At 33.3% G+C, this 20,531-nt stretch overlaps 2 protein-coding genes across 2 annotated transcripts; one reads left to right on the forward strand and one right to left on the reverse strand.

Moving 5' to 3' along the window:
* The first annotated feature begins 11,571 nt into the window (after nucleotides 1-11,571).
* Nucleotides 11,572-14,966, forward strand: LOC148931672 (uncharacterized). Its single transcript, XM_089064029.1, has 10 exons — nucleotides 11,572-11,773; nucleotides 11,874-12,059; nucleotides 12,625-12,754; nucleotides 12,838-12,918; nucleotides 13,042-13,241; nucleotides 13,452-13,547; nucleotides 13,692-13,785; nucleotides 13,958-14,074; nucleotides 14,413-14,542; nucleotides 14,760-14,966. The coding sequence occupies exons 1-9, from the start codon at nucleotides 11,645-11,647 to the stop codon at nucleotides 14,514-14,516; spliced, it is 1,137 nt and encodes a 378-aa protein (XP_088920155.1). The 5' UTR covers nucleotides 11,572-11,644; the 3' UTR covers nucleotides 14,517-14,542; nucleotides 14,760-14,966.
* Nucleotides 14,967-15,928: 962 nt separating this feature from the next.
* Nucleotides 15,929-17,297, reverse strand: LOC148931673 (early nodulin-like protein 19). The gene is made up of 2 exons (XM_089064292.1): nucleotides 16,963-17,297; nucleotides 15,929-16,538 (listed from the first exon to the last, which is right to left on the reverse strand). The coding sequence occupies exons 1-2, from the start codon at nucleotides 17,126-17,128 to the stop codon at nucleotides 16,108-16,110; spliced, it is 597 nt and encodes a 198-aa protein (XP_088920418.1). The 5' UTR covers nucleotides 17,129-17,297; the 3' UTR covers nucleotides 15,929-16,107.
* Nucleotides 17,298-20,531: the final 3,234 nt, after the last annotated feature.

The following is a 20,531-nucleotide window of genomic DNA, read 5'->3' on the forward strand; positions in this document are numbered from 1 at the left end:
GGAAATGTGTCATCTTAGTTGGGACAAACTAAAAAGGAAAACGTGTCATCTTAAGCGGGACGGAGGGAGTAATAAATAGTTAAAGTGGAGAAATGATAAAGTAAGATAGAGAATAATGTAGACAAGACTCTTATCTACATTATTTTCTATCTTACTTTATCGTTTCTCCACTTTAACTATTTATTACTATCATTTTTACAAAATAAGTGCAAAAAAGTGGACGGGACTCCTATTCGTGGATGGAGGGAGTATAACCTTAGTAGATCATTGTAACATCCCGGAATTTAGAACCCTAATTTTAGAGCCCTAGAATTAATTGTTGATGACGTGGAATCGAGAATGCAGTTATTTCACGAGGTGATATGGTCGAATTAAGTTTAGGGTTTGTGTGAAAGTTTGAAAAGTCAAACTATTTGATTTATTGATGTGGCATGTGATTTATTTAATTGTGTGATTTATGTGATAAATTATTTGTTTAAGGGTGAGTGAGAATATTAGAGAAAAATTTCCATAAATACTTGTCACCCTAATTCTTGTAATTTTCGAACCCTAGACCCCTTTGAAGAGAAATTCTATTTCTTCCGGAATTTATTTAATCCTTGGGATAATTATCCAAATTAATTCCAAGAGCCAATTATTTCCTTGTTTAGAGATGGAAAAATCGAGCCCCCTTACTTTTCTAGTGATTTTCGAAAATCACTATATTTGGGAAGGAAAGAATTATTTTATTTTATTTGACTCCTTACTTGATTTCCTTCCATACCTAGAATTTAATTATTCTACCAAATCTTTCCATACCTCAAAAGATCTTGCCTTACCTTATTCTAGGCAATATTTGAAAATCCATGCCTTATTTAATTAGGCATAGGAGACGCCTATTTCTACTCCAAATTGAGAGAATTCTTATTTTTATTTTGCTCCGTGATATTTTATTCTACTCCGTAAAATATACCAAAAATCAAATCATGGCTATTTAAAAGCCATAGTTTTCGAAAATCTCATGATTGTGCCTTAGGGCTTATTTTGGTAATTCTTCTTCCCTACTTCACAATATTATTTTATTTTATTTAATTGGGAGAATGAGATCTTACCAAATATTCTATTCTAATTACCTAAAGATCTTGTTGAGCACTATAAATAAGAGAAACATCAACCCTAGCCCCCATAATTTTCGGCCCCCTCCATCCCATACACTCTCTCAAATTTTCTTCTTCTACTCTCCAATATTTTGCTATCTTTTGGAGAAGAATTGAAGTTTAATCCAAGAACTTTGAAGAATCAAGGCTAATACTTGTTTTCTACCGATCGTTTTTCTCAAAAAAAGGTATTTTTGTTTAAGAGTTATGCTTATTCTTCTTCTACCTCTTCTTTTTCCTCTTCTAACCGATTAATCGGTCTTCTTGAACCCTCATGCATCTTGGTTGAGTGAAAGAGGGATAAAAAGGGATGTGGGAACATGTGTATGTGTGTGTGGCATGTGTGTGTGTATGCGACGTGTGTGTGTGTGTGTGTAGTGTTTGAATGGTGTGTGTGTGATGGTTAAATAATCTTGTGTGATAAATATGGTCCTGATTAATTGGTAATGATAAGATAAATCGTTGGGAAGAGGGAAAAGTAATGAGACATGCATGAGTAAGACTAGTATTGAACCTAATATGTGATATGTGCCTATGTGATTAAAAGGTGAAACTTTGGTTGCGAAGTCGGATAACGGAAAAGCGAAACTACTTGAAAACTAAGCAATCGAGGTGGACTTTATTCTTAAACTCTTTTACTTCTTGCAAGAATATTGATTGGTGTTATAAGGGTGGTTTAACTGTTATGCCATGCCTATGTCTGTTTTATTTTGATGTTGTGTGCCTGATGCCTAGTTTGTGAGTTCGCTCCATTGGGCTATATGGCTATGGATATGTTTATACAAATTCGGGTCTGAGTATGGGCCGCAAACCCTACCAGGCTGTGTACACGAGGGGATCGGGAGCCGTCCTTGCTAGTCGGCCGGCCTCGTGGGCGAAAAGTGTGGCCACACTTTCGTCGCACCATGGAAAGATTGTGATTGTGGAATTTGATGAGAAAAGTGGGGAGTTATTTGACTGTACAGTCTATGGAAAATATATTTTGTGATACTCGTGATATTCTTTTATAACTGCTTAAAACTCGAGTTCACTTGGTAAGGGTTGTTGGGACTACCGCAGCGGAAGACACGGAAACCAAACAGGTCCTAGAACGGATCTATTTAGTTGATTATGCATTCGACTCCAATTTCATGCAATAAACATAGATCTATAGATATAACATCAAATAAACACATAATCATGCAATTTGATATAGATTCGATTGTTACCTCATAATCCATCATTGGATTTACGTTGGTAGCTGCACCACCCGGAGATCCTTGGTTTATCGACCACGAATCTTCCGTACTATTCCCTCGTCCTTGATTCTCCATCCGTGTGGGCGGATCTTAGAAAACCAATTAAATAACTTTGAATGGATCTAGGGAAACCCAATACCAACACCAAATTGTCCAGATCTAATCCTATGAATTAGGATAGATCAAGAACAATAATCAAAACCCTAATTCTCCCATGTGCTAGGCACGAAAATCGAGACCAAGTGAGAGAGAGAGAAGGCGCCGATTTTGGCGGCTAGGGTTAGGGTTTAGTGTGTCTAGGATTGTGTGCTAGGGTTTCCCTTTCATTCATTATTTATAGTGGACCTTATTGGGCTAGTAAGGGGATCCATGGAATGACTTAAGTGTTGGGCTCACCCATTAGATAAATTACTAATTAAATCAAATGACCCATGATTTAATATATTATCAATGGAATATTATTTTATTCCACTAAAGAATAATATTGCACTCCCACTTAAATCACCAAATTACAAATAACTTGGGTCCATTTTATTTTATAATATTTCCCGCGTTTAAGATTATCTTGATCCATCAATTTAATTCTCTTGTCTGCTATGTGACTAGAATTAAATAATTCTCCAAAGAGTTTTTCTAGTTTGAAACTTTATTTATTATTCGTGGAATAAATTCCAATTGCGCAGTTTTCTGAATAATAAATTCCTCTTTCAAACACCTCATTGGGGATCACCCTTTTAGGGATTTAATCATACCACACTGGGCACGCGAATTCTATGAAATAATATTCCAATACCTTCATGTTATTCAATTACTACCACCCAAGATATCATGAACTTGAGTTACGTACAAACTCTCACATATTGATAAGTCAAAGTGGCGTTTGATTGAATAAACAATATTGATATTAATATCATAGACTAGAAAATACTAAACTTTCTTGAAATATATTCTTTCAGTAGATAGCAATAAAGAATACATTTCGGATTAGATCCTTTCAGTGCTTTACCACACCGGTGTTACTAATCTCATCTTAGGTAAGAGAGAATTATCACAAACACCGCAACCGTTCCAATAGGTAGCCAAAGCCTATCTAGGTTGTGAATACGTTTTTCTTCTTACTAGATCTGGCCAAGTCCCCTACTGGAAAACTCATGAGGAGATTCATCGAATTTCCCTACTTAACCTTCTTAGTAAAAAGCCTTAGACTTGTTTATCATATTTCAATAATAAACCATTTATATTATATTATTTATTCTCATAAAAAGGTAAACAAGTGGATGTGGCGTTTCTCGTATACATGCACAAGCTGACTGTACAAAGGCATGTACGCTCGAAGCATCTTTTAGTATACAAACCCCAACAAGGGTGGCATAACCTACTCAATGTTTTGGCAATGAGCTCACTGAGTATTTCAAAATACTCAGCCCTGCATATGTTTTCCTTATGTGCAGGTTGAATGATGACGGTCGGTGGCGGATGTTGAGCAGCTTAATTAATAAATATGGATGTGTTGAACTCTAAGTGTAGTTGTGTCACCATACATAGCTATGCTTCTCTCTTGGTCGTTTTCCGCTGAATTTGTGATACTCTTTGGAATTTCTTTTGGGATATTTGCATCTTACTTTTGGTTGTGGCCTTAGCCCTTTTCTTGTGATTTTGTCTTGGATACTATGTCGTACTATTAAGGTTTTGATCCTCATTTATGATATCTATCTTCTTTTGAACATCTAGGTTAAGTTGTTGCATTAAATACTCTGATATTCCCTCCTATTCTTTCGGTCAGTACTCTTTAAATGAAACCCTAGCCTATGTTTACTTCTTTCGAGTCGAGTTTTGGGTAGCAACCGCCGCATTTATTGTACCCTAGGAGGGCGGGTTGTTACAATCATATAATCGGGTCAATCAATAAATAGCCATAGATATACAATCTTTAGACTATTATATTGGACCATATTTTTATTAAAATGTTCCAACATAATTGTCACTCATATTGTGTGCTTTGATCCACTAATATTGTTGGTTGCAATATTGAGTACATCCAAGTTAGTAGTACTAATTAAGACGGCAATTTTTTTTTAATATTACCTATAAAATAGTGACAATGCCAATTTTAAAAAGGGACACACATAAGATCACATAAGTTAATTAATGTAACTTCGTAATCCAATAATATAGAAAGAGACATGAAATTAATTATACCGCTGAAATTATTGTTGTTGAGCCATATATGGCGAAGGAGGGGCAAGTTTCCAATCTCTTTTGGAATAGGACCTGCATGAATATGAAATTTAGATAATCTAATTGGAATACTGATAGTACTGATCTAATTGAAATACTAATTCTTAACAAGTAGTATTATAAAAAATAAATAAACTGAAATAAAGTAATATTGTGTAACATCGACTATTTTACACACAGATGATCAATGTGTGTTACTAAATAATATTACTCCTCCGTTCGCTATTAAATCTCTCATTTTTTTTTTTCCGTCAATAAATATATCATTTCGTTTTTACTCTCTTTGCTAAGTGAACCTCATATTCCACTAACACATTTAATTAACATTTTATTATAAAATAAATATACAAAAGTAGGATCACCTTCTATTAACTTTTTTTCTCCACTTTCTTTGATAAAGGAACAATTTCTTATAACTCGTATTGGTCAAAATTGAGACATTTATTGGTGGACGCATGTAGTAAATACTCTACTTAATTTTATAAATCTCATATATTTACATGTGCAATTATCTGTATATGCAGTAAAACATGTTACACGCATGCTCACGGGAAAATTTATGTCGGGTATCGGGTACCCGCTACCTGCGAGTATCGGGTCTAGTCAGAAATTATCTGATACCCGCTACTTGTTCTGATACACCAAAAGTTCTATTTTGCATGTAATAATGTCATACCGCTTAGTTCATTATTGTAAAGCAATAAGTAGTAAAGAGATGTCATGTTTCCAAATTCCTTTGGTATCGATCCAGTAATTAGAAAGTTTTCTTTTAACTGGAGCTCCCATAAATTAACAAGACGACCCAGCTCTATTCGTATAGTACCTGCAAGAAATTCAAATATTGAAAGTTCAATTTAGTTATCAACCTCCAAATTCACGAAATTGAAGTATTCTGCTTTTATTATATTAGTATTAGTACTAGTAATATGTTTCCTAGATTTCATGCATGCGAAGGAAAATGTGAAACATTAATGTTGACACAAAATTAAAGTACTATATTATGCATGCTTCTACTATTGCTACGTTTTCCTAGATTTAATCCATTGATTATGTAAAGGAAAAAGTGAAGCATTCATGTTGACACAAAATTAAACGAACTAAGAGCATTTCCAACCATTCCACTAAACTCAAACCTATTTTAGTATAAATCTCACACTAAATATTAATTTTGCTCCAACCATTTACACTCAAACCCAAAAGAATATTCTTCACCCACTAACTTTTTATACTTTTCAATCATACCTATATATTTTATCTAAATTACACACTTGCCCCATGGCACTTTGTCAATATCTTAAATTAAATTAAATAATATAACATAAGATTTATTAATTAATATAACTAAGTATTAAATCTAGTATTCATTAAATAATAAATTACAAAATTTAGAAATTTTAAATACAATAAAAATACTATAAAAAAATTACAACGTACACATAAAATAACTAAAACTCAAATTAAAATTCATTTAAAAATACCACAAGTACATAAAACATACCACGATAAAATAACTAAAACTCAATGTTCGAAATTTGCATATTGTTCCCACAAATGGTCAACTAGTGCATTTCGAAGTTCAAGATGAATACTTTTATTTTATGTATTGTTTTAATTACTAATGTTTAACTATTTTTGTTATATTTGATAGCATATTTTATTTGAATATATTAATGTCCGTATAGTATGAAAATAACCCTATAGTATTTAATAACTATAAAATAATCATTTTCATACTATATGTACTATATAATAAAAATGGGTTCTGTAGAAAAAAGGGACGGCTCTTAATATAAATAATAGATTATTTTTTTCCAATATATTGAATAATATAATATTAATATGGGCCAGCCCATTTATTAACTAAATCAAATATTAATAAGATTAGATTAGGTCAATTCACAGATTCATCTTCTCCATGCCGCTTTCTACTATCTGTAAGTTTTTCTTTCTTCTGTATTTTAATTTCTCTTCCTTCTCTTCTTCTATTTCAATAAATATAAATTGATAGGTATTTTGGTATACTTTTAGTGCAAACCTAAAGATAGGTATTTTTCTTCAAAAACCTACAATGGAATTGGTTTTGCAGTACTTTTGGAGAGATTATCCTACTACATTTTAGGTTTTGCAGTACTGTTGGTGTAACGACCCGCCCTCCTAGGGTATAATAAATTCGGCGATCGTTACCTAGACGGACTTAAATGCAACAAGAACAAGGCTAGAGTTTCATTTAAAAAGGATTTAACCAAAGTAATCAATGCATAATCAAGGTATTAAAGCAACGGCTTAGCAAAGGAGATAGTATAGAAGTAAATACCACAATTTGTTCTTCAAAGAAAAATAGCAAAGGTTTGACAAAAATCCGAGATGTCTCATGTATCAAAATTCTAGTTCAACAGGGATAAGTTTCAAATCAATCAAAAATTTATGAAGTTTAAGAATTCTGCAGAAGCATCCAAGAGAAAAGTGAAGTCATGTATGAGGACACAACGACACTCAAGTTCCAAAAATCCATGTTATTATCCAATTATTATTATTGCTCAACACCTGCCAACGCTCGTCGCCGTTCAACCTGCACATAAGGAAAACACATGCAGGGCTGAGTATTTTGAAACACTCAGTGGACTCGTGCCAAAACATTTTTATAAGTTATGCCACCCTTACCATAGTGAACTCGAGTTTTTAGCAGTTATAAAAGAATATCACGAGTATCACAAAAATAATTTCTTAGACTGGCCAGTCAAACAACTTCCCCGCTTTTCTCATCAATAATCACAATCACAAAATTTCCATAGTGCGACGAAAGTGTGGCCACACTTTTCGCCCACGAGACCGGCCGACTAGCAAGGACGGCTCCCGATCCCACCATGTACACAGCCTGGTAGGGTTTTCGGACCTTACTCAGACCCGAATTTGTTTATTCATAGCCACTGTAGCCTAATGGAGCGTACTCACAAACTAGGTATCAGGCACATCATATCCCCAAAACAATCACAGGCATGGCATAACGTTTCAAACCACCCTTATAGCACCAATCAATATTTTGACAAAATAAAAGAGTTTAGTGAATAAAGCCCACCTCGACTGCCTAGATTTCAAATATGTTCTTCCCTTTTGTTATCCTGCTTTGCAACCGAGGTTTCACCTTTTTACCACATATGCACATATCATATATCAGTCTCAACATAAATTCCTAAATCATGCATGTCTCACGCTTCCCTTTTCCCATAGATTTATCTTAATATCACCAATCAAAATCAAGTCATGTTCATCATGTCAATTTCATTCGCATCTTAACTCTAGATCTATCATCAACATATGTCACACAATAGTATTTTGCCAACACACACACACACACGGCGCACACACGATTTCACACACACACATGCATCCCAATCATCAATTAATTGTTCTCCACATACGTATTCTCTTTCTATTGATAATTTAGTAATTAAATAATATTATAATTAGATGAATATGTAATTTGCTAATACGATAATTAGATGAATACGTAACTAATTAATACTATTATAAATAGATGTAAAGTTATTAACTATTACTTTTGCATCGTTCAAGTATAATGTTGCATTTGATGTTGTTGTGATTTTTGTTTTCTATGTTTTGCCGAATTTATCTCCTAATTTGCATATTGTTTTATAATTTTTCGCAATAATTTTTGAGGGTTTGTTGGAAAGATTCGTTTATCAATTAACATAGAAAAAATTGTAGTTTTTGTTTGCAAATTATATAATAATATGATTTTGTATTTTTAATACTATAACTGGTAGTATTAATATGAAGTACAGTATGTATAAATATAAATTATTGTACAAAATCATATTAATATCGCGTGTTTTTCTATTGACATTGTTGGTATGATTTATTTTTGGTATTTCTGTATATATTTTGTTTTAGAGTACTGAAGATTGTGAATAATTTAAGGTTTATATTTAATTTTCTTAGAAATAAATATTTGTCATTATTATAAAGATTGAATGTTGTATTTGTAGAGGGATTTTGTTGTTCTTATTGATTTATAAGAAAATATCTATTCATAAATATTGTATTCTCAAAAATTGTACTCTCTTTGTTTTGAATAATTTAGTACTCCCAAATTATGAATACATATTTGGACGTTATATACAAAAGATTTGGCACGGAATATTGTCAGCAGCGCAACGCGCTGGGGATTCACTAGTTTTGACAAAATAAAAGAGTTTAGTGAATAAAGCCCACCTCGACTGCTTAGATTTCAAATATGTTCTTCCCTTTTGTTATCCTGCTTTGCAACCGAGGTTTCACCTTTTTACCACATATGCACATATCATGTATCAGTCTCAACATAAATTCCTAAATCATGCATGTCTCACGCTTCCCTTTTCCCATCGATTTATCTTAATATCACCAATCAAAATCAAGTCATGTTCATCATATCAATTTCATTCGCATCTTAACTCTAGATCTATCATCAACATATGTCAGACAAGAGTATTTTGCCAACACACACACACACAACACACATACACGGCGCACACACACACGACGCGCACACACACACACACGATTTCACACACACATGCATCCCAATCATCAATTAATTTCCCTTTTCACTCGATCTATATGCATGAGGGTTCAAGAGCATCGATTAATCGGTTAGATGGAGAAGATTAATATGAGAATATCTTTTTGAGAAAAACGAACGGTAGAAACAAAGTAGAGACTTGCTTTCTTTAAAATTTCTTGAGACTCAAACTCTAATTCTTCTCAAATGATGAAGGATTATTGGAGAAAAGTAGAAGAAAATTGAGAGAGTGTGGGGAGAGAGAGAGACCGTGAGTTATGGGGTGGGGGGCGATTTTCGTGAATGCTAGGGTTAGGTTTTTGGCTTCTTATTTATAGAGTTAAATAAAATCTTTAGGTAATTAAATAGAATATTTGGGAAGATTTGATTCTACACAATTAAAAAAAATAAATATTGTGAAGTAGAGAGGAAGAATGAAAATGGCGTGAACTAGGGTTGGAGAATATGAAATTTTCAAAAATCTTGGCTATTTATTTAGCCAAGATTTTGTTTTGGTATATTTTTTTTTTCGGAGTAGAATAAAATATCACGGAGCAAAATAAAAATAAAAATCCTCCCATTAAAATAGGAAAATAGGCGTGTAGAATGGCTATTCAATAAGGAATGGATTTTGAATATTAACTAAAATAAGATATGGCAAGATCTCCTTGAGGTATGGTAAGATTTGCTAGAATATTTAATTTTAGGTATGGAAGGAAATCAATAAGGGTTCAATTAAACAAATAAAATAATTCTCCTTCCCAACATATGTGATTTTCGAAAATCACATGGAGTAGGGGGGGGGTGTCGATTTTTTTTTGAAATAAGGAATAATTGGGTTTTGGATTTAATTTGGATAAATATCCCAAGAATTAAATTAAATCCGGAAAAATATGATTTTCTCCAATAAAATGAGGGGGTTCGAAAACTTCAAAAATGAATAAAATGGTTATAGTATTTATGGAAATTTCCTAATATTCTCACTCACCCTTAAACAAATAATTCACCACATAATTCACCTTTAATTCAAATATTCATATGCCACGTCACATACTCAACGAGTTGACTATTCGACCTATTTCAACTCCAAATCGAAATTAGGTCATAAGGAACCATGCATTAAACACTCACAATTAATTCCGCATTTTCCTAGCATTTAAGGCAAAAATTTTAGGTCGCAAAAATTAGGGTTCGAAAAAGTGGGGTGTTACAGTTGGAGGTGCTCTAACAAGATCTAGTAGCAATAAACGCAAAAAAGGGGGACGATCATCGAAGAAAGGGCTGGATCTGTACCACTTAAAGCATTATTGCCAAGGTATATACCAATCATATTTGTCAAGTTCCTAAGTTCTCTTGGCACTAAACCAGTAATGTTATTGCACACATGCTCAATTGCTCGAAATTAGGAAGATCATCTATCTCTTTTGGAATTTTACCGATAGGCCAATCATAAACTTATTCACCAACAAGGATATTTATATTCTATAAGTATTTAAGTACAGTATACACACCGTTTTATGGTTTCATATATCTAGACTATAATTGTTAAAAGAATAAGTTGGGTTAACTCATACCGTTTACAAGAAGAGTACTTAAATATATAAACAATTACAATGTTTATTTACATCAATCAGTATAAAATACCTAAATTTTATGTACAATTTTTGGGTTAAATATGCTAAAGTGATCAAAACAAAACTATTACTAATTCTGTAATAGGATACTCGATTATAGCTTCGGACCATGTATTATGTTGTGAATTTCAGAATCAGGTATCTGCATGTAGTACCTAATTTGACAACCCTTAACTAGTACCCCTTTCGTTCCGCGATAGTTGAGTCATTTCATTTTCTGCATTTATTTTTAAAAAATGATAATAAATAGTTATAGTGTGAAGAAAAAATAAAGTAAGAAAGATAATGACTCTTATCTAAGGGAGTAGTACTTTTCAAGGACTTAAACTATTTTATATACAGATAAAAATTATTTAAAGCGATGAAAATAATGTGTTTCTTATTGTTTCTTTTTTCAGAATTACAATTTATATTTGACTAATATATGACTTTATGAAAATCAAATCAAATACTCTCCCTATTCTATGGGGGTGTTCGGTTTGTAAGATTGTATCCGAGATTAAATTTGTAGTGTGTTTGGTTCATGAGATTCAACCCTACAACTCAATCATAGATTAATAATCATGGGATAATTAGTCATAGCTAACCACCTATGACTAAAATAATCTCACAACTCAATCCTAGATTGTATCATGTATTATTTTATCTTGGAAACCGAACACCATCTATATGTATAAATATTCTCTCCGTACCATATTCCATATTCTAAGCTTGAAAATTCGAAATAAATATTCATATATATTTATTTGCATCTCCTTCCTTCCCTAAAACATTTTAAATCAAAATCAATATTTTCTGCAAAACCCTGAACTAACCTTCGCGCCTCCTTCCTTCCTCAATATGGTTTCTGGGGAAAAATCACAGAAAATTCCTGTGTGGGATTTGCCTGATGTTCCCAAAGGAGAGCTGCCGCCGCACATTCAATTGCAGAGGACCCGCGTCTCTTGCACTTTCGATGCCCCAACTCATGTATTCACCTACTCACCTGTTTCTTCCCTAATTTTCATATTAAATTTCTTTTCAATAGTTAATTTGATTCATGTAATTTTTTTTTGTTTTGGCGTCAAAGACCGAGAATATACAATACTCGGGTGCTTATGGGGCGATGGGAGTGGATAACAGTTTGAGACTGCCGGAGTTTCGCAACAATTTTAAGGTTGAAGTGATTAGTCTCTCGGAGGATGACATGGAGTTCGATATCATTGGTTTTGATGCTTCTATTGCGAATGCTTTTCGTAGAATCCTCATAGCTGAGGTGCGAGTTGATTATACTCTTTTCGTGATTGAGCCATTGTTTTCTTTTAATTGAACAAATTATTTGTTGCTCATTGTTTTGGCTTGTTGATATGTAGTGTAAATAATGTGTGAAAAGAGGAGTTTCTGTGATCTTTGCTTTAAAAAATCATAAGTTTTATCATTAAAAATAGTTGAATTGGTTACTGGGATTTATGCAACGTTCACCGTCCGATTTTTTGCTAGTTATCTTGTTCCTGCAGAGAAAAATACTGAATTTGAAGGTGTAATATGAGCTTACTTATCCAAGACTCGGTTTTTAAATTAAGAGTGTGAAATATGGATGGCGGTAAATTTTGTGAATATTGTTAAAATTAATTACGTTTAAAGTGCTAGATATAATTGTCTGGTTCCAAATATTTTATACGTTTTGGGTGTAAAGCTGAACGGTACTAGTTTTCTTACAACTCTTGTGATAATGCATGCTTCTGGATCATTGTTTCTTATATAAACTTCGTCCAATGGGATAAATATATACTTTTAAAAGTTTTGATTGTGCTAATGGCTGATCTCTCTCTCTGGTCTAGCTCCCAACCATGGCTATTGAAAAAGTTTTTATTGCAAACAACACCTCAGTGATTCAAGATGAGGTGCTCTCCCACAGACTGGGTCTTGTCCCACTTAAAGTTGATCCAAGACACTTCAATTATATGTCAGGTTAAAATTTCTTCTTATTCTTTAGTTGATTTCATTTGTCAGTTGGTCAGGCATGATGTCTGATGCTTTTAGGTCTTCTCCAGAAAAGGATGAACCCAATGAGAAAAATACCATTGTATTTAAACTCCATGCACGCGGTGAGAAAGGGGGGGCACGTATTAATGGTACTACTCAATGCCCAATCACTGAAAAATATTTCTCATCTTAGGTTAAACGTTTTTTCTATCTAAAATCATTTACGAGAATGCAATCTTAATGTCTTTCTTCTTGTGTACTAAAAAATACAGTGAAGTCCAATGAACTAAAGTGGTTGCCCAATGGCAGTGAGTTCAAACTAAGTACAGAGAAATCAAATCAAGATTCAACATCAAAGCCAAAAACTTACACTTCTTTCGGTTGTAGTCAGGATTCCATGCCAGAATTTGCAAACAACCCAATTGCCACCAAGCATGGGGATATAATTCTTGCTAAACTTGGACCCAAACAGGTATTGTAGTGTTGATATTTATGATCTTTTGTATTAAGCAAAGATTAAGGTGACTCTCATATTGACCCCTATGTTTGAGTAGTTGGTTAAATAGTCTAATTAGTACTACTGTAAAATCATGACAAATAACTTATCTTAGTTATTATCTGAAATAGCAACACTAAGCAGCCCACATACTCCAGTTTCTAAGAATAATATCCACATGTGCAGGAAATTGAGCTGGAAGCACATGCTGTGAAAGGAATGGGCAAGACACATGCTAAGTGGTCGCCTGTAGCCACTGCTTGGTACAGGATGCTGCCTGAGGTGTATAAGAATTTTCTATATCCCACTAGAGATACTACTTCTAAAATAATTTTAAAAAATTTAATCTCTACCATTTCTTCAAAATATCTTACTTAACAAATAAGAGTAAGAGTATAACACTTCACAAAATTTGTAAATGTGCAGATTGTTTTGTTAGAAGAAATTGTGGATGAAAAGGCTGAAGAACTTGTCAAGAAATGTCCAGTAAAAGTGTTTGACATTGAAGATATTGGTAAAGGTAATGTGACTTCTAACTTGTGAGCTGATGTTCATTATCGTTCATATTTAAATTGTTAGTGAACCGTGTTGGAACTTCTTTGCACTACTAGATTGTTCCAGATGTATGGGTCTTATCCATCAGGTAGAGTTTGTGTAAGTAGTTACTTATTGGCTTATTGTTGACTGATTAGGTCGTAAAAGAGCAACAGTGGCACGCCCTAGATCTTGTACCCTCTGCCGCGAATGCATCAGGGGAGATGATTGGGAAAAGCTTGTGGCAGTTCGGCGAGTAAAAGATCATTTCATTTGTAAGTATAAATTTGAAAATGTTAAAATCCCTCTCATATAGTGGCTGAAGTAGGAGTTTGTAAGATTGGGTTATGCACAATCTCTAATTGCATCAGATAACATCAATCTCTTACTGTAAATACAGTTATACTCTAAGGCCATGTTTGGTAGGGGTGATAACTCATCTAGGGATGGAAATTCATGAACAAAAATGACATTTTTGTTCATGAATTTCCATCCCTAGATGAGTTATCACCCCTACCAAACATACTCTAAGTGTATAAAGCTTGGATAATTTATGTGTTTAGTGTTTTTGTCTGTAGAACCTTATGATTCTTTTTATTTCCTACTTCCGCAGTTACAATTGAATCTACGGGAGCATTGCCCCCTGAAGTATTGTTCACTGAAGCTGTGAAGATTCTGGAAGACAAGTGTGAGCGAGTGATAAGTGAGCTCTCGTGAGGCAACTTGGATGGTCAAAGTATATTGTAAGCATACTCTGATCACTTTAAAGACCAAGTATGAATGGGTTTTCAATTTGAGTTATATTTTGCTATTTTGCTGGCGGATTTGAAAAACCGAGAATTCTCATACATCTATTTAGAAAGGTTTATTTCTGTTATGTAGTAATTTAAAATGTCAAACTTGGAGCAGTCTTCACTAAGAGCCAAATGTCTAACCTCTAATTTGTTTGTTATGTGACAGCCAGGAAAAGGAGTACAGTATGAACTTTAGGGGCTTGTGAATTAAAGAATGTTAAATCCTCAGAAATCACACGTGAAGATATATCCATGTAAATTGCATGAATTTGTTTGGCATTTTACCTTTTTCTCATTTCAGACTCTCTTAGCGGGTTTTGAACAGTTATGTAAATTTAAACGAAATTTGGTACTATTGATTATTCTACATGAACCCCCCTCTCTACATGCAATCCACAACACAGAAAATAGAATTGAAAAAATAATTCCTTTTTTCTGTCCCTTTAATTTCAATAATCAAAATTAGCTGTCTTCTTTTGCAGTCTCAATTCAAAGTATCATAGATTTACATTCCGTACCGATGAATGTGCCTCATCTTGGTCATATTTTTTTTGTATTTACAATAATCTATGCCCCCAAATTCTTTTTCTTGGGATGTTTGTCTAAGAATTAATTAAATAAGAAATAAATACTAGAGGACCTTGACAAATTAAGAAAATAAATACTAGAGGATCTTGACAAATTGAATGTTAAGGTCCTATCAAACTCCAAAATCATGGTGCATCTATACTAATTAAATCCTAATTTACAATTACGAGTTAATAAGCCATTCTTTGACATCCTAAAGACCTATTATTTGAGTTTTAATAAAGCACTATAGTTAATTGCGGTTTTTGCTATCAAATTACAAATGTCGATCGATCAAGTGCACGACTTTAGATTTTTGAGTGAAGATTGATATCAGGTTTGTGTTGTTGTTGATGTTTCTTTAGCTATTTGAGTATTTAGCATTTAGCCCGTTGGCTGTCTATTGGTGTTTGACTGAAATGTTGTTGTATTCATTTGTTTTCAGTTTTGGAAGCTTAACATTTGATCGCTTGTCTTGAACCTTTATTCGCTGCTTGCCGGCTCGAGCCTTTTTCAATTTATAAAATAAAACACACTACAAAAATCTGATTAAGTTCGCGGTTGAAATTAATCCTCGTGATAATTATGTAGTACTAGTACATCATTAATAGACACGTATATTTTGAACCTACACTAACGTGTCATATGCTCGGACGCTATTTTATATCTATACACGTAAATATTTGTTCACCTCGGTGCATGAAATTCGCAATTACTAATTCTAGTTACTTTATAGTGCATGTATCCATCGCAATAGAAATTCACCTATTCCAATAAAAAAAAAATTGATTCAACTACGAAATTGAAACACCCGAAGTAGGTAGTAGCGAAACATAGAATTCTAAATGCAAACGGGGTTAAGAAAGATAGCACATGATAACATTATCTGACGATAATATCATCGATTATCCCACTAATTTAGCTAATAATAAGCAGTTTATACTCCTCTAGATAGAAATCCAGAAGGCAGCAGCCAAGGCCAAACCGAAGCCGGCGTCGAGAAGGGCGGCGGCAGGCGAGGGAGGAGGCTTGTACGGCTCGTAGGGAGGCGGCGGGACCTTGTGCGGAGGAGACGGCACATCAGGCTCCCACGGCTCGTAGGGAGGGGACGGCACATCATGCTCCGATGGCTCATCGGGCTTCCACGGGTCAAAGTCGTGGTCGTGGTCGTGGGCGCGGTTGATGGTGACAGGAAGCTTGAGGCCCTTGCGGCAGCTCTCGGGGTCTCCGCTGGTGAAGTAGCGGACGCCTTCCTCCTCGAGTGCCACGTGGCTCACGGGATCCGTCAGCATTCGGATCGGGTTCGACAGGTTGCATGTCGCGAAGTCCGCGCCATCCACCTCCACCATCTTCTCGTCGCCTCCGCCGTGCTCGAACCCTGCTCCGAAACCAGTAACCACCAAATTTCTTGAGGCCAATTGTCGAAAATTATCAAGTTTGGTCAAATTTTAAAATTAGTTGACAAATTATGAAATTACAATTTGTTCTTAATTATCTAACGGCAAAAAAAAATTACAAATTTGATGAAACTTTTCATTTTTTTATGGATGAATCAAAGAGGAAACTATATTTTGTTCAACCAAATATTAGTAGTAGTACAATTTATTTTATTTATTAACATTAGTTAAATTACTGACGATAATGCCCATATATAATTTTTTCTTGCTATACATCAGATAGCATTTCATATAAATATTCCATTATAAAATAATTAAGAACAAAATCAAAACAAATACTGTGCAATTTGAGTAAATAAACAAAAAATGAATAAAGAAATGAAGAAGCATGCAAGGGGCACGTACGTAATTTGTCACCAACGGTGAAGAAGCGGCCGAGCAACCAAGCGGTGGCGTTGAAATCAGGTCCCCAGCCGCCGACGATGTGGTGCGTCTCGGCGGAGACACCGAGAGCGAGGGCAGCCAGAATCGCCAGCAAAGCCAAAGCAGCAGCCATGCGTAGTTTAGTCATGGAAGAAAAGAAACGCTAAAACAGAAGGGCTTTGCGGTTGAAAGTTGAAACTTAGGTGGTGGATTTTCTCTCGTCTCATAAATAAGGCGAGCTATCCGTATCCTCTATTTTTTTTTTCTGTTTATTTCTTTTTTAATTTTACTGATGCTAAAATGCGTGATCGTTTTTTTGACTTCACCAACATGTACCCTAGAGATATGTGAAATTTAATTTTGGTAGAAATAAGGGTGGAGATGCTTCCACCTCTCGCTCTAACGCCAAGACACGTGCCTATTTCCCACCAACTACTACGCCAATATTTATTACTGCCTTCGTTTCATGCTTAGTCCCTAGTCCCTTCCCAGTTCCCATGCTCCCAACTCTCAACTAATTTGTTACTCCCTCCTACCTCTGTAGCATAGACATTTTTTTCGATACAGATTTAAGAAATTAGGTTAAAAGTAAGTTAAGTGAAGAAAGAATAAAGTAGCAAATGAAAAAAGTAGAGAGAATAAGATAAGAGAGCGTAAAGTAAAAGAGAAGAAAAGTTGATGTTTTTTATCAAAATAGGAAATGACTCAATTACAATGGGACGACCAAAAAATAAATACGGCTCAGCTCAGAGGGAGTGCAAATTTTTTGACACGATCAAAAAATTGTATTGCATAAATTAAATAAAAGTATTAAAAAATAGAAAATAATTTTTTTTAAAAAAGTAAAGTATGTGATGAAATAAAGTAAAAGTGACGTGATGTTTTTTTTTAAATATGACTCAACTTAGTTGAAACGTCCCACAAAAAAATTACGATTCAATTCAATTGGGATGGAATGAGAGTTAATAAAGTACCGAAAAGAATAAATTATGAAAGTGAAAATATACTCCCTCTGTCCCCCAGTAATTAGTCTCATTTTGGTTCCGATATGGGTTTTAAAAAAGATATTGAAAAGTTATTAGAATATGAGTCTCATTTTTCTATATTAGTTTTACAATAAAATATGAGTGGAAACAACTAGTGGAATATAGGCATATTTATCATTTATGGTAAAAAAAAGTGAAAGTAGACAATTAATGAAGGACAGATGAAAATATCAAAAGTAGACAATTAATGAAAAACGGAGGGAGTAATAATTTTTGCCCAAAGTAAAAACATCTCAAAATACCATGAAATGTCCCAAGATGAAAATATCAAAAGTAGATAATTAATGAAAAACGAAGGAAATAATAATTTTTGCCCAAAGTAAAAACATCTCAAAATACCATGAAATGTCACAAAATGAAAATGACTCTGTTAATGCGGAATGAATGAGATTATTGTAGCGTTGTTGTCACTAGTGCGCCTAAAAACTATCCATTCTGATTGTAAAAAAAGTCGAACCGAAGGAAATCAGCAAATTTCAGTTTTACACTAAAATTGGCATCTGGTTAAAATTTTGGAAAAAAATTTGACACTTTTTTCCCGTTTTAATTTTTCGAATTTTATGATGATAGGTGACGATTTAACCAAAATTTAATGGAATGGTTTATTCTAAATGGAATAACTCTTCATCACTAAATATTATAGTGAAATTGGATCGTCTATATATGGTTCCATTCAACGTGGCAGTTCCTCATTCAACCGCCCTTGTTAGTTTACCTTTTGCCTCGTTACTCATTACCCTCCACAAAAAGAATTAGGTTCAGAACTCAAATTTATTTCGATCTCTCCCTATGACCAATTCATATATAACCAACTTTTACATCCATGAATACAATACAATAATCAGCTTCAAATATTGATGGCTCTGTAATTACATGTACTTTCCTCTCTCTCCGGCCATACTTTTTTATAATGCTAAGTTGCTAACCTCATCAACCGCTAACCCTAATTTAATCTTGTGCTATATGATAAAAAACAGTTAAGGATATTTTTTAATACAAATAAAGATACAATGCTTAAAAAATATCCCAATTCTTAGTGCGAGACATAAACAAAATCATTCTAACAAAATAAAAATTTAAGATAATCTGTTATCAACTTAGAAACATTTTCGTTTGCATTTTAAATTATAATTAATTTTTAAAAAATTTCAACACAAACAGTTGCATCTCTCTTTTTGTGTTCTTAAAAGATTAATTTTTGTATTCTACCAGTTTTATATATGTGATTATTGTATTAATATATGTTATTTTAGTATTTTCATTAAAAAATACATGTAAAATTCCACATACACTGAGACAAAAAAATATTATAATGTTGTATTTATCAACTATGATAAAATGAATATCGATGACACGTGCATGAGTGCTTAATTGCATGTTGATATTTCGTAGGTGTAAGCATCACTCTCTCTAGATACGTGTTGAGAATTTCCCAACGATAGAAGCGACACTTCTGCTTGTCTCATGGAGTACTAAAAAACATGAAATAATAATCACATACTGTATATGTTTTTCTCTTTTCTTTGATTGGGTATAGTACTACTTTAATGCAGTATTTACACACATCAACAGATATTAAGGTAAATAAATTATCTGAAAAGGAGTAATTAAGATGCAAATGAAGCAGATACATTTAGGGTTGCATTTTTTTCTCTCATTAATCTTTAATTAACTAGACTAAAATTCAACTACTCTATATATTATTCATGACTGGTCAATTAATAGCAGGCCAGAGTACATTGTACGATTGAGGGTTAAATTGAAGGATGAGTTTGTAAAGTATAAATCCATCATTAACTAACACAAAAAGAAAGGAAAAGCAACTCAAAACCATTCCTCTTTAAGTAGGATGGTTGCCTAGCAGTTAATCAGTTGTTTCAGAGAGAAGATTCAGATCAGAATCTTGAGTGGAGACGGCTCTTGATAAAAATTTTATAGTTTCCGACCATTAGTTTTCTATCCCAATATCAATCTAGAGTAAAATAAGAATATAATTATGACACTGCAACCAAATAAATTCTAGTGATTTATTTCCAAAAGTAAAGGCTTTATTTCAATTTCACACAATATTCAAGTTTTTGCTATAATGTGATGGTCACGGAGTTTTACCCTTACTCAGCTGGTTTGGTAAAGGCTTTATTTCAATTTCACACAATATTCATGAAGTTTTTGCAATAATGTGTTGCTCACGGAGTTTTACCCTTACTCAGCTGGTTTGTAAGGAAAAAATTTTGTTGATGAATATTGTTGTTATTTGTTAAGAAAAATTCTCAGTACCAAATTATTAAATGTGCTAGGAAATAGGAGTAGTAGAAAATTGTTAAAATATTGAATGTATACCATGATTATTTATATTTAATTAAATAATAATAATAATAATAATAATAATAATAATAATAATAATAATAATGATTATAAATGAAATACAACAACATAAAGTTCTATCAATAATTTTAAAAATTACATTAAGATCTGCTTGATAATTATAATTATAATAATTAAATA

The sequence above is a fragment of the Salvia hispanica genome, chromosome 2 (assembly GCF_029641045.1).
Source record: "Salvia hispanica isolate PSC_SH4W2 chromosome 2, Shi_PSC_v1, whole genome shotgun sequence".
NCBI lineage: Eukaryota > Viridiplantae > Streptophyta > Magnoliopsida > Lamiales > Lamiaceae > Salvia > Salvia hispanica.